The sequence below is a fragment of the Mya arenaria genome, chromosome 15 (assembly GCF_026914265.1).
Source record: "Mya arenaria isolate MELC-2E11 chromosome 15, ASM2691426v1".
Taxonomy (NCBI): domain Eukaryota; kingdom Metazoa; phylum Mollusca; class Bivalvia; order Myida; family Myidae; genus Mya; species Mya arenaria.
The window spans coordinates 16,375,429-16,391,499 of NC_069136.1; the positions used below are offsets into that span (position 1 = coordinate 16,375,429).

Sequence of the window (16,071 nt, forward strand, 5' to 3'; positions counted from 1 at the left end):
ACGGTCAATCTCTGAGAGTGTGGCTTTAAATGTTGCACGCACCTGCTGGGTCCAGTCTGTCTTGCTGGTTCCCGGGTCACACTCCATACAAAACTCGTTCGTAGATTTCGTGGACCAATTGCCATGACACACACTGTCGACCACACACCATTGGCTCTGAAGTAAATTGAAATAGCTTTATTCTAAGTTTGCGTGTTCATTTTCAGTCAGAGTGGATAATCAGAAAAAAAATCTTCATGATTTTTTAACTACTGAAGTCTAATAACTATTTTTTTCTCATTTTAAACAATTAAAATAAACGTACCAGTGTTTGTAACACAAACTCATTTATATTTCAGTCATTGAATCAAATTAACATATATTAAATATAATTAAAGTGACACTCTTATTCAAAATCAATACATACACACGTAAAACAAACATAAATTTTGAATGATATACCTTTAACTACTTAGTAAATAATGCATTTCTGGAAAATATTAATTACTATTAACGATATTATAAGTGTGTATTTAATAGCTGAAAACGCAAAAATATAAAATGATTGGTGAAAGCTAAAAGATTTACTGCGATTTACTATGGTCTCATAACGTAGATATACCGTGTTTTATGTGCATTTCTTTTAAATTGAACTCGGTATCCTTCATAAGAACCATTGTTTTCGACATTTGTTCATTCTTTTGGGTATATTAGAACAATTGTATTAAATGTGTTAAATCTAAGTTGGAAATAATAGTGCATCTTTAAGTGTTATCACCATATGACCAGTAAGATACTTAACTTAGCAAAGTGACTGATGTAGACTATTATAACGTGATCTTGTTAAACACAAGTCAATTGTAACCACGCCCCCCCCCCCCCCAGGTTCTGGGGTATACCGGGGATAGCCGGGGAAATGGGCCGAGTTTATACCTTTCAGGTGGTCCCGCAGTGCCGGGTGAATGAGGTGGTTTTGTCTCCACTTTAAATATAGCGGGGAATGGGCCTTACCTAGGATCCCTGGATGTGAGGGCATTTGGCGGGGATTTTAGCATTTGTTCGTCCCCGCAGGGCGGAGATTTTAGCCGGGGTTTGCTTGACCGAAAGTCAAAGTCCCCGCTATTCCCTGGACCTAGGCGGGGCGTGGTTACAATTAACTGGTGCATTATTCTTCAGTAAACTTAACTTAGCAAAGTGACTGATGTAGACTATTATAACGTGATCTTGTTATTCTTCAGTAAAGACACCGCTTAAGTACGGTATCAAGAGCTATTGTTCTGAATGAAACTGAATACCAAATATACCACCATTCGAATTGAACTTGCCAACTTTTACATACTGATCAATTGAACGTTCGATTATTATGATGTAGATTGGGAGCTATTGTTCTGAATGAAACTGAATACCAAATATACCACCATTTGAATTGAACTTGTCAACTTTTACTTCCTGAAAAATTGAAGATTTGATTATTAGCATATAGACTGGGAGAATCGCATTCTGACAGGACTTAATTGCCGTGATATGCTTACTCCTGGCACATGACATAACATGTCACAAAACCTATGCTAATGTCTGTCACTTGCGGTATTTCAGTGTATCGGTTTTTTTAAGATGCACTCTCATAGATTTTCAGATTTGACACTTTTAAAAGAGTTACCTCAGAAATGGCCGATTTTGGCATTAATGCCTTCCATGCAGTCATATTAGATCATTCACAATAGAACACATCTCAAATGCTTGGTAAAACTGCCATTAAGTTCATTTTTCTTAAAGCGTTAGTAACGCTTTTAGCCATAAAACATCTATTTTCCGAATGAATGTGGTAATTTGCGATCTGATCTTCTGTCAGCAGTCATATATCAGCAATTTCCAGACATTTACGCTTAAATTGGCCCATTCTAAGACAAAAAAAAAAAAAAATAGTTCAAAACGATTAATCTCTGAGAGTGCAGTTTTAATGTCTAGAAAAAATATTCTAACAAATAATTTTAAAGTATACTGTTTACAGCTATTGTCCAAGAGAATGCGTCTGTGGCCCTGTCACAGATGTAGCAGCCGCCAGAGGACGTGTCCTGATCCGAAACACAAACCGCGTCTATCAGACAGTAGTTGGTCTGAAGTAAAAATGTTTAAACATATGTGATATACATGTACACTGATAACGGTATAATATTGTTTAGAATTCAACCTAGACTTTCAGCCAATGAAATTGCAGATAAGGGAGTCATTAAGTACTAGGCTTTATCATATTTTTTTTTTAAACTTCGTGGATGTTTAAAGGTCCACCTACTGCCACTCATCTGATACACAATCCCTGCGTCAGAGTTTACGTTAACAATGTGTCAGTAATGAGGTTGTGTTCTAAATAAGTTAGATGGCTTGAAGTTAAATCTTAATTATTAAGATAGGCTCGTTCGCTACGCTCACTCCGCCTGTTCTTATTTAATAAGGTTTTACTTCAAAATATCTTACTATTACTTAAGAACGATATAAGTTGTCTTTAGAACACACATGCAACATATTTCAAACAAAAAATGAAATAAAAAGTACAATGTGATATAATATGGTCCATGAACATCAATAAAGTGTAATCCAGCACACTATAACAGAAAACATAGAATGTTGTTCTCCTCGCTCTTTTTCGATCAAAAACAAGATCGGATGTATATAGACGGGTTACAATGTCAGAAATCTTAATATTTAACTGCGCTACCAGTAGATCGCATAATCATTTCAAACTGAAACTGTATGACTTTACTCTTGGGAATCATAATTACTCATGCAATAATACACTTCAATGGCAATCAATATAGACTTAGAAATACACAAAGCATGTTAAAACACTAAAATGATTAAATTAATACTATTATTTGAATTCTTACGAACTTTTTCTACTGATGTAACGGCATACATGCAAGGTTGATATCGATGGGAAATGATCAAGGAAATCCGAATGTAAACCCTTATGCTGATGCTTACATGCAAATTCATCTATTACTTTGCCATTCTGAGCTATATCTATATACACACTCATGCAACGGAATAGTTGCTCTATTACAGTATACGTTTTTCAACCCCTTACATCCAACGTGACGGTATTTGATGCTGCGTCCAACGTCAAACAGGTTGTATCAAGCACGATGATGGAGGTGCTGTCGCTGTAGGTGGTACCGTCGTTGCTGATGGACGCGTCAATCTGAGGAAAACGTTGTATTTGTTTAAACTTACTTATTTTACAACATTTTTTGAAAGAAGTTATTAAAACATTATATTTATCACTCTCGTTGGCACGAGATTACGTGAAAGTGTCGTCTTGTGTTGTGGGGGAACCGGAGTACCCGGAGAACACCCACTTGTCCGGCTTCCTGACCGCAAACCAAACTCACAATAAATCAAAATGTATACTATTATCTATGGTTGTCAAGCGATTGCTATCCAAGTTTTTTTCATTAAAGCAATTATCTTGATAGATTGAAAATCCGGACATGTCACATCCGATAGCAATTGATACAAACTGTCCTAATTTTGTCTACAATGCCATTTCGATTATTTATTACATATTTATATTCAGTAAACAACACCCTTACAAATGATAACACAATTAGTAAGGGACACAGGGCATCTAACATTTTTGCCAATTGTGAAATGAAATCAAAAGCTCATTCAGTGTGTTTATACCACGTGATAAATTGCGTCATAAATGCTACGTCGGAAGACAAATTTCTGCTTTGAATGAAGACTTTCAACAAAGATTACTTTACTATCTCTTCACCATTTTAAATGAAACATAACACAATCAACGCCGCTTACGGAACCCCGCCTTCGGTCTTTTACCAGAGTTTGATTAAGAGTTTACTTTCTTAAATTACTTCATCAAACTTTTTCACAAAACGGCCATCAGACTGAGCACTGTCAAAACATTATTAAGAAACAGGTTTGTCGACGTGTTTGATGTAACTACTCACCTAATCAAAACCCGGTAAAGAAACAAAGGCGAGGCTCTTTAACCAGCATAGACTGCCCTTTGTTTCATTCAAAATGGTGTAGTAAAAGAAAAGTTTTCTTTGATTTAAGTCTTTATTTAAAGCAAAATGTTGCCTTCCGACGAAGCATACATGTCGTACATGCTACACACACACTGTTATTTGTGTATCGGACTTCGTAAACTTTAACCAGCCCAACTGCGTTCGTAACCCGATAATAACATCAACCCCGCAATTCATTACTTTTTAAATTTTCAAAATAATGAAGGTCTACCTGAGTTCCCAGTGATGTTGCACTGGACGCTTGTCTTCTCCTTCTGCTGGTTGTAACATCAATCGTGCACTCCACATCAAAGCCCCCTGAACACGTGCATGATTGGACGTTGTCCGTCGTAGTTCGTGTTGTATTGTCCGACATGAACTAGGATTAACATATGGAACAAGTATTCAGACAAAGTTTCATACCAATTGGATAAAAACTATTGACTTTATGGCATGGAATAAACACTTTAACACAGAATTGTTAACGCCCGAAGGTTTTTGCAATTCGATAACTCGTAATTCTACGATGAAAATTCGGCTAAAATAGGTTATTTATTGCGTACTGTGGTCGATTTGGCTATGTAAATCTTGTAGCCATGAATAATTAATGAGGCCGTTTCAATGGTTCCTAGAGGTAATAGATGTTTTCTCGTTTAAAAATATTCTGGCTTATGCTCGCCAAAAATCGGATCTGCCTTTCCAGTACAATAATATGCGTCAGTAGTTAAGCACACTCATGGGTGGACATTATAAAGTTAATGAAAGCTTTTTAACTGTAACTTAATTGTAAAGGAGTTGTATCCCCTGCCTCATGCATATTCATTAAAACGAGATTTTGTCAGTCATGTATGAAGTGTAATGGAAGAAAGTACCATGGTTGTCGATGATGTGGATACACATGTGATCTGCTGTATTTCTGTTCTAACATTATTTGGTACCACCGTTTTATCTGCACGTGTTTTATTTTAGATACATTAACAAAGATTGTTTCCATACCTCGATTTTGTTGTATTTTACGGAGGGCGATTCGGCACATCCGTTCGCGGTTGTAACTTTCAAGGAATTGCAAGACTTGTTCTTCGGATTGCAACTGTTGCCTCCATCGACGGTTTGGATACTAGGTTTCGTTCTTTTGTCCAGCATACAATTAGTGCTGCTGTCAAAGTTCGGATCGTTACATACACACTCATCTTAAAAGAGAAAGAGAGATTCTTGATTTTCTTCAATATGAAGAGACATGACACATGATAATCAGAACATAATACAGTGAAACATATAGAACCAAACTTTACATGAATTTTATACAACAAACAAGTATATCGATAAGAAGGATAACTATAAATAATACAATGAATAATGGTGTATGATAACTATACATCTATTGCTGTACTTAAATGAAGTGAATGCAACATAGTTTTATAATTTCATTTACCTTTTTTCATTATGCGGTGTTTTATTGTTATTTATTTTATACATATATATATATATATATATATATATTTATTTAAAACACTGTGCAATGATCTAAAATAAATAGAATAATTGCATGAAAACTATTTTTACAATGCGACCTTCGATGCAAAGTTCTAACAAACATGCAAGCAGATTGGGCCACGTGTTTAACAAACAACAGTTATCGCCCTTACCCATATTGCAGTAAACATTTACAAAGATTTAAGTATGTCAATTTATATATAAGGCAAACTAATGTAATCCTGACATATTATTTTTTTTTATAAGGTCATTTCAACATGACATTGCGCAATCATACGTTATGATGTGACGTCAGCAAGGCGGAATACGGCCGTATTGCACTCGAGTGGAGTACGGACTACCATATTTAAGAAATATGACACACCACTGAGGGTCAAATGCTATTATAAGGACCAGCCAGTCATCCCCCGAAGGTGAATATGGACCGAGGCGTAAGCCGATGTCCACTCACCTTCCGAGCCCGAAGTGGTGTGTTATATTTCTTATATTATACCGAACCCTTTTTTACCCTTTTAATACTTTTAAAGCGCCTTTTTAATGTGTTTTATTGAACACATCCAATAATGTTTACTTGCGAAAACTGTTGTGAAATTTGCAAGCAGCGCAACCAGTTTTATGAATATTATGTTCTGTGCGAGGTCCGGTCAAAAACACGATATGGACGGCTGACGTCATAAAAACTGGATTTTGATTAAAATACATTGATATACGGACCGATAAACATTAAATACACATAGAAGGGACCCATTTATGTAGGGTATAATGTTGTGCGATATTGATGGCGTGTGATGAAGATTACATATTAAATAAACTCTTACTGTTAACACATTCGCCATCGTTACATCCTCCACATGTTTTAGTGGTCAGCTTCTCGTACTCTTCCGGGGCCTTCTCCTGTTGAACAATTCAAATCAGAATTTAAATAAAGTCAACAAGTTAATTGAATAAATGGTTATTGCAAATCTCTATGAACAACACAAAAATCGTCGGTATCCAGATAAGAAATTCGAAATAGCGATAGTTCGGAATAACATTTTTTTTAGAAAATGACAGCGTTCGCGAATAATAGATGACGTAAAATATTAAGTCGTAAAGATTGCAAAGTCGGTTGCACGTCACCAACACGTTACATTTGGTTTCCGTGATTGTTCAGTATACATGTTTGTTGAGTTATTGTTTAATAAACGACAAATGATTTGTTATTGCACATTCTTTTATTGAAACACCAATATACATTTAAACAAAATGACAGCATCGGCCATTCTCCGGATTTATCGGTAGCGGGTCTATTGAGCAAAGAAGGAATAAAATCGGGACCGAAAAATAATTTCGAAATAGCGACAATTTCGGATAAATGGGGTTCGGAATAGCTGTATTTCAAAGTTATTGGTTTGAGCTGTAAAGTAATTTCATGATTTGAACACGACATTCCCACTACGTCTTATATATGTCAGATTCAAAAGTCAAACGTGTAATGTTAACGGTAATAACTTAAGTAATAATCAGATAGAACAGATACATTTTTATGGAGATGGATTATATTTTTCATTTTTTTTAATGTCATGCAAACTATAGAGAAAAAAAGTGACATCTTCATCAAAAGAGGTTTAAAAAGTATCTTGAAATTTCGGATTGAAAGGGTTTCAAAATACGAATGGAATTCTCCAAGCGGTTTAAAGAGACAACAAATCTACATTGAACATTCTTAATACAGTCGGACCCCGTTGGCTCAAAGTCGGTCGGCTCGAATTACTCGTTGTCTCGAACTGGATGTAAAGGACCGATTTCCTTAATCTGAATGTAAGCATTACCGCTTGGCTCGAATTTCCGAGGCTCGAGGTATTGTCGCCAGTATTCCCTATGAGTTCGAGCCAACGGGGTTCGACTGTATTTGCACATGTTGTGTTCGACCGATATAAAACGATGTCTTCGAAACGTTTAATACTGATTTAGTGGTCTAAGGAGTATACATCTTCGAGTGGACACCAAAAAATATAATCAACCATTGATTCGTATTTTCCTTTGGTGTTCATGAGTTGAACGGTATAATAAAACAATCGATTATTTCGTTAAAACCCTTAGAAGAATATCAAGTCTTTTCAGAAAAGCGCGTAAAATTCTCTCTATATATATATATAAGTAATGCTAAGTTTGCCATGACGTCGTTAAAATAGTGAACAGTCCTAACCGCGTTGCCGTTTGATTTGGACATGAGCGTGTGCTAAAATTTCAAAACAGTGAAGATAATTAAATTGTTATATTTACTTTTTTTTTAAAGTTAAATATAATTTTTATTTCACTTGTTAATCTCTATAAACCACTAGCAAGCATATAATAAATTGATATATTTACTTTTCAAAACTGTAAAATATCATTTTTAAACCTTAAAATGAATACCTTTAATTCCTCCTTTTGAGTTGTATTCTTGCTGACGCTGGTAGAAAGTATACTTTCACTAGATGTACATGCAGCTTTGGCGGCGCTATCACCAGATTGGTTACTTGCCATTAGAATCTGAAAACAAGATATAAATTGATTCAAGCTTGTTTCAGTGTAAGATCGTGATATATTTCACCGAGTGAGCACCAAAAGATATATACACTTTTTTTGTTCACCCGCTTTATCATTTCGGAAATGACGTCGTTGAAATTGTGTCCAGCCCCGCGCGCTGGCGTTTTTTTATTTGGAACCGAGAGCGGGCTTAAATTCATTACAGTGAAAAATATAAATTTGATATTTTCACTGTTTAAAAAGTGAAAACAGTGAAATATCAATTTAACTTCTCCGATGAACCTCATTAAACCACCGGTAAGCATACAGTGAAATACAATAAGTTTTTTGTTATAATAAATTACAAAGAAGAGAAACACACCGTCGCACATTTGTTATAATAATAATTACGAAACTATAGTTATAAACATTTCATTAATTTTGTTACTCAAATTATAAACGGTATCCTTTAAAGTACGTTTCAACACTCTGTTAACGTTAAAATTTGTATCAAAGGCAATAGCACTAATTACCTAATTTACACTTATCTCCTACACAGTGATCTTCCTTGACAAGGAGATAATATAACAACTATCTTATTTTTATATTAAGCCATATTGTTTAAGTGTGTTTGTTTTTATGCCCCCGAAGGTGGGCATATTAAAATCGCACCGTCCGTCCGTGTGTCCGGCTCAATAACTTGTGTCCGGGCTGTAACCTTCCCTTGTATGGACAGATTTTAAAATAACTTGCCACATGTGTTTGACATACCAAGACGACGTGTCGCGTGCAAGACCCATCTCACTACCTCTAAGGTGAAAGATACACTTAGTGTTTATTCACAATAGAATGCTGAATATAAGGTCATAAGAGTGTAGGCTGTCAAATATGGGTGGTATTTTTTATGTTCAGAGGCAATTTAAAATAACTTGCCATATGTATTTGACATGTAAAGGCAAGATCAACTTTTCATGTACTGACCTTGTTCATAGGTCAATGTCACATTCGGGGGCATTCGTCATAAACTGTGACAGCTCTTGTTTTTTAATATTTCGTACACGTACTTATACAATATTTCAGTTTCTTTTTAACAACTTGTTCTCCAAGTTTTCACTATTTTATTTTTTAATTGCATTTGAAATGAACGAATAATTTTTAACTTTTTGAATGACGTCACGAGATTTTGTTGATCGCAACGTGATTTTCATGATGGAGTGATTACAGAACGGCAAGGGGAATGATAATATACAGTAGTAACCACCGTAACCAGATTAACAGACACCGTGGGTTAGAGAGGAGAGGCATACAGTGAGAACACTCAGTTCCATAAACTTGTAAGTGAATCTGTAGTTGTTACATGTCATGTATGTTTTGTTGTTGTTGCCATTACTAGATTGTCTCTGTATGAAATGTAATTTATCTCATTAGTCGATTGATAATACGGGCCCCTAAGTACATGATTATTGTATGATATAAACCTTTTCTTTTACCTAATGTATTAACTAAATTTAATGATGTACTTTACTTATTGTCGTGTATATTTTATTTCAGTGTGTTGATTCATTTGTAAAGAAACAAGAGTCAACTATGGAAAAAATCTTTGTTAGTTATGCACACAAGGCCATATTAAGAACCTCGACCGACTTGGTCTTATACTCGTAATACATATAATAACTATTATATGACCTTGATAAAGGTCAGGGTAAAGGCCAGACCATTATATTTGTGTCGTGTTTGAGCTTACACGCGCGTCTGCGACACAGTCCTGGAAGTTAGACTCAGAAGTATTTTTGGGGTCCGTCAAATCGTTGGTCGGGCAGCTGGAGTCCATGTACGTCCGACAGTTCTCTTTGACGATTTCATTCTCTGCCAGGGTAAGTGTGAGGTCAGCGGTTTGTCTCTGCAATGAAAAAACGTGTATATTTTATAAAAATTTCTATTGTTATCCTTAAATTATATAATTATTAAAAAAGTCATATTAAATACAGCGATTAACAGAAATTAATAATTGTTTACTACAACTTCTAAAGGATTCATTTTGGTAATCGAATATTCGAATATCATTTTTTCCATTCGTTTGTATTCCTAATTTGCTTATTTACATAAAGATAAGAATGCCTGCGATATTGTTCTAAAATTTCAGTATTCAGAAATATAATTGATTTTCTCTCGGTAACTTTAAAGCTTCAATCTCACAGATATCCCGTTTTGACAACTTCTTTATTTTTTGTCTTCGAAAAGGCAAATTTTTGCATAAATACCTGCAAACCAATGATAAAAGGCTGCTGACAAAAGATCTGATCGCAGATTTTCATATTTCCGTTTGAAAATTAATGTTTTATGGCTTAAACGCTACTAAAGGTTTAAGAAAAATGCATAAATCATTATTTGTTTTAACTTAAACATTTAAAACAGCGGTCTGAGTTTTTGTCAGCAGTCTAATATAACTGGTTTCCATGCATTTTCGTAAAAATTGGCTAGTTCGAGTACAAGCAATAACAAAAAATTAATCTGTGATATTGCAGCTTTAAGCAATTTCTTTACATTTCATACGAATATGAACACAAACAGACTCTATACACATACATTGCTAGTTCTTGCTAGTACTCATTTCAAATTTTTCAAAGGTTTATACAACACTTTTGCTGAGAAAACAACCAATGAGATTGCAGATAAGCAACCATTAAGTAGTAGACTTTATCATTAAGAATTTCAACGTTCAAAAGTCGTGTTTAAAAGTCCGCCTCCTGGCAGTCATCCGATACACACATTTTGCGTCGAAAATGTATCAGCCAATAATGTTGTAGTCTAAGGACTTGTTCGTTATGCTCACTCCACCCATTCTTAATAGTTAATAATTCACTCCATGTCATCTAACTACTACTTATAGCAATTTATTATATTATCTACCTTAAAACGTTTAGTATTTTTCTGTCTTAGCTCCAGATGTTGCAGGAGTCTGGCCTTAACATCGTAGTCCTCTTCGACCGATCTTTTTCTCCTGTTATCTGCTAATTGCAACTCTTTGCTGCACTTACGGGTCGCACTCGAAGGCCGGTTAATACACGTTTTATCTTCCCTCTTACTGCACAAAGGTTCACCAACTTGCCCTGACGTTTTTGGACAAATGCATAGATTTTCGTTGTCGTCCCACGGTTCGAGGTTCGGCAGGGTTTCGTATCCAGCATCGGTTGCCAATGGAACGGGAACGCTTACAGCAAAAAAAACAACAATCGATGTACACTAGTTGTCATTAATATGTATATACATGCATGGTCGGCATGTCTAAAACGCCATTATAAGTCACGTGGTTAGTACGTGATCCGATATGGGATACACGGGGGAAAGGAAACCATATCCGGTGAGAGCGAAGTTCGAATCAGAATTCGGTTTCCTGCGCCCCGTAAATCTCATATCGAGTCACCTACTAACTCCGTAACGTAAATATCACGTCGACAACCTGTTTACATGTTTAAATGTTTCATTTATTCATCGGAATTGGAAACCAGACGCCATTTTGGTACGATATTAATTTGGTGACCAAATATGGAAAATATGGGTTCACCGCCTGACCAGTCATGGACTAACGGCGTCGCGTCATTTATGGTGAGGGCGTGATAAAGGTAATTCTTGATATAAGCCATTTTGTATTTTATATTCAATCGTATTTTTATATTTTACTCATTTAACTTTATCGATTAATAAAAAGCATATAACTTTTGTATAAAACACTAAGCGCAATTTTGGCGCTTTTTTAATTAGGGAGTTTGCTGCCACGTAGCTATTATAATTTAACAAAGTTTAATATCTTTTATCAGTTTTTAACACATGAGTTAACCATAAAATGCATTAAAATAAACAACAACAACAATATACCACACATACAGATGTTTAATTTACTGAAAAAGATTAATAAGCATCGAAATAATGGTTCTTATGAAGGAAACCGTGTAAAATTTGAAATGTGCAGAAAACACGGTATTTCTACCTTATGAGATGATAGTTGATCACTGTAAATATTTTAGCACTCACCAATCATTAAATATTTTATCTATTCAATACACGGTTACAATCTTGTTATCAGTTATTAATATCTTCCGTAAATGCATTATTTAGTAAGTGGTTGAAGGTTTATCACTCAAAATTTATGTTTGTCATACATCTGTATGTATTGATTTTAAATAGAGAGTCACTTTAATACAGACACATCCAAGTATTGTGATACCTAGTATTCACTGAAGAATTAAACCGTTACACACATTTCCCAAGGGAATCAATCGATCTTTTAATGACCATGATCTTTTAATGACCATGAAAACAGTATTGAAATAAGATTTTGAAAGAATTGTAAAGAAGGTTCTAGGTTACAGTGTACCTTGTGCGTATATCACGTGATAAATTACGCCATATATGCTACGCAGAAAGGCAACATTTTGCTTAAAATGAGAACTAAAAACAAAGATATATGTCCGTTTACTACACCATTTTAAATGAAACAAAGGGCAGTCCATACCCCTTTAAAAGCCCCGCCTTTGTTTGATGTCCGGAGTTTGATAAGGTGATTATTTAAAAAAAAAAACTTCGACAAACCTGTTTCAAAAAAAAATCTTTGAAATTGCTCTGTCAGACGGCCGTTTTGTTAAAAGGTTTGTAGAAGTGTTTTGAGAAACTAAACTCTCAATCAAACTCTGGTAATGACCGAAGGTGGGGCTCCGTAAGTGTTTCATTTAAAAGGTTGAGGAAATAGTGAAGTTATCTTTGTTTAAGTCTTCATTCGAATCAAAATATTGCCTTCCGATGTAGCATTTATGACGCAATTCATCACGTGGTATACACACACCGAGTATACACGTATACTTCGTGTAATTGTGTGAAATTGTTTAATGCGAGTTTGACACTTACATCCAGGCGTCCAGGAAAGCATTGGGCTCTGGGTCTCTTCCCGCAAACCACTCTTCCCAGGGGTCAACATAGTCGGAGAAGGGCGTGCCTGCCGTCGATCCATCTGGTGCTTGCCAATCGTCCTGCCATTCGCCGTTGAAATTGCCACACAGACCTTGAAGCGTTAATTTAAAAAAACACATCATGTATACAGGTCATTAATTATACCAGTATTCTAATTTATTTTAGTTCGATTATGACGAAAGCTGATAGTTTATATGAATCACTCTCGATTACGTCTCCTGGGCAGAAACCAGTACCGGTATCCTTTGTGAGGCCATAAGAGAAAAGTACCCCTGGTGGGGTTTGCACTAACAACAACTTCGGTGAGAGGCGGACAGCTATACAACTAGACCACTCTCACGCCATGTATACATTGGAACCATTTTCTAAAAACAACCAAGGGTCTCCATTTTGCCAATCCGTTAAGACACGTAGTTATATTGTCATAATCTTACTTAAACTTAACATGTGATACAAAGCGTTAACTTACTTATCAAACGTCAAACCTCAAACAGTTATAGCAAAGTAATGCAAATATGACACTAACATAAATGCAATTTTCGACTAAGAATTCATTAAACGGTTGAGTAATGTTGTTCGAACGATGATCACGACACAACGGCTTTTCACGTGTATAATTCAAAGAAATTTCGCAGACCAGTAACAAGAAGCGCTTCTTATATATAACATGTGTTTCCGGTACGGACGATAGCACACTCTTTTGCTGGTTACGAGGCTAGTCGACATCGAATGAATAAAATACCGCAATTTTGTACATTTTACCAAAAACTGCGTGCAACGATGTTTACTGACGTTATATCGCGCATTAATCTTATATTAATGTCGGTAATAGATCCTGTTATTTTTTTTAGAATTTACTCGTTTTTCATTTTCAGGGTAAAAGATTTTTGCAATTTAATATTTAATTGCTTATTTCGAAATGTCATAATGTTATTTTCATAAACCATACCGTAAATCAAATTTGAAATGGCGCATTGATACGCGTGACTCATCTGGCAAGGGGACTTGCCAGATGTAATTTTCCAGTTCGCTTAATTTTACCACAAGGCCCTATCCGGTGTGATAGAAAGGGACAGTACACTTTTTGAGTTGATATGTTTACGCCTGAAAAAGATGTTATATCGCTACTATTGCACACCATCAATCGAAGCTGAAACATGTTCTTCTTTCGATGCGATAACTAATTTAAACAGGTATTCATTTTTCAATACTCCGTTAATTCGTTAAATTTTGTGACGTCATCCATTCAAGCAGTTTCCAATATAAATATCAACAAAATGTTCTGTATTTATTTTTGTTTGATTTAACTAAGTTTTAGAACAAGAGTAGCATTGGTTTCTAGTTTCTTACTTTTGCAAAAAATATATGGTATCCAATATGTCTGCAATACGATATGTTGTATATGTGTATCAGTTTTAGGTGTTGAAAAAGTAATGTATATTATTATTTTTTTGTGTGCTATAGTCTCTTGTAACTCATACACTGAGTGGCAATGCCTGTTTTAAGGTATATTTATTATGTGATGTATGCATGTTGTATTGATGAGATTTTAATTGACTAATAAAAATAAGCAATTAATTTAGCACCATCATTGCCGTTGGCAGTTTACCTACCTTCAACGTTGTTAACGTCGTCGGGCGATGGGAATATCATAACATCCATTGTGTTCCACCAAGGTGTCATCACATAGCTAATCATTACCGTGGTTCCGTGTGGAAGATAAATCTGAAATATAATAACGAGTGTTAAAGTCATTGGCTAATGTTGAGGTACGAATTATTTTCCCCTGTAATGCACCTCGGCTTGTGAATGCGAAAACGTTCTAAGTGGCATTAAATAAAGAAGAAGATAGAACCTTTTCGCTTTCACCCTCGATCTGTAAACACTTCTATTTCATATGACTGTATATCATAAGTATCTTCCATGGCCGCTCGTGTAAAATAGGTTCATTCCGACCCGAGCGTAGGGTGTTTTGCTGAAACGAGGTTTACCGAGTTTCCGCAAAACACTGCGCGAGGGTCGGGATGAACCTATCTTACACGAGCGGCTATGGTAGATGCTTTTTATCCCATCTCAGTTAAACAAAATGAAGTAAAAATGTATTTTTTGCTGGAACTCTTTTGTGCTTATTGAAAATAATTGCCTTTGGATATGCGATAATTCGTGGTTGTCATGGATATTCGCACAGTGATTCAGAGTATGTAAATTGTCTGATCGGTCTTTAAATAGTTCTAAGAAGAGTGAAGCATTTTTTCTTGAAAGGTGCGTGAAAACTGTTTTCTGGTGACATTTGAAGCGAGAAATAATAAACTAGCGTTCTAAATATTGCCACAAGACAAGGTTTCCATGATGCGCACCAAACAGACGCTACAGACGACAGTCTTCAACAAGGGAGGTAATTACAATGTGGTGACCATTAAAAGAAGTTCCATACGGGCATTTTATCTTCGCCCGTGGGCAAGATAAGAATTTCTAGCATGGTTAAATTAATGGATCCACTTATCTGAGGTGGGAGAAATGTTATATCTCTTTGATACCGAAATTGCCAAAAAATACACTTAAGTATAAAACAACATTCTGGTTTATGTGGGGTGCAAATCCACACCGGAACAGTCAATGAAAATAGCAACAAAACTTCACGCCCACAAGGACTCAAACAGAACGGTGTTAAACCATTAAGCGATGCTGACAATATTACAATTATATCAATGTTTTCCTGCTTTATTATCAGTCTAACAAGGAGCAGTATTATATACGTAGAGAGAGAGAGAGAGGGGGGGGGGGGGGGTGAATGCGAAAAGGTTCTAAGTGGTATTAAATACAGGAGATACCACCTTTTCGTTTTTTCCCTCGATTTATGTATATATATCTATCTCAGAATCAGCTGATGTTGGTAGCATATATAAAAGCCAGAATTATATAATCTGTCTTGCAGTGGATGGTGATAATGTCTCTGGCAACGTGTGTTTTAGTCCCAGCCACAGTTTCAATTTTTGCACTTTGACGACGACAAACGCCGATTTCGACAACAGTTTGGCTCTCATGATACCTTCTTTATATATACAAAAATAAACACACAAAAGCGGGCGAGCTAACAATGATTATGACTTGGAAT

The 16,071-nt window shown here is 35.6% G+C and overlaps 1 protein-coding gene across 2 annotated transcripts in view; it reads right to left on the bottom strand.

Annotated features, from left to right (window-relative positions):
- The window catches only part of LOC128219685 (uncharacterized), a 120,879-nt gene that overhangs the window by 5,674 nt on the left and 99,134 nt on the right, over positions 1-16,071 (bottom strand). For both annotated transcript variants that reach the window (XM_052927595.1, XM_052927594.1), the window contains 11 exons: positions 14,570-14,681; positions 12,894-13,047; positions 10,902-11,202; positions 9,736-9,891; positions 7,899-8,015; positions 6,320-6,395; positions 5,004-5,197; positions 4,240-4,386; positions 3,065-3,178; positions 1,989-2,096; positions 43-156 (listed from right to left, as the gene is read on the bottom strand). In XM_052927595.1, the coding sequence (XP_052783555.1) occupies positions 43-156; positions 1,989-2,096; positions 3,065-3,178; positions 4,240-4,386; positions 5,004-5,197; positions 6,320-6,395; positions 7,899-8,015; positions 9,736-9,891; positions 10,902-11,202; positions 12,894-13,047; positions 14,570-14,681 (1,593 nt within the window). The remainder of the gene's footprint in view (positions 1-42; positions 157-1,988; positions 2,097-3,064; positions 3,179-4,239; positions 4,387-5,003; positions 5,198-6,319; positions 6,396-7,898; positions 8,016-9,735; positions 9,892-10,901; positions 11,203-12,893; positions 13,048-14,569; positions 14,682-16,071) is intronic.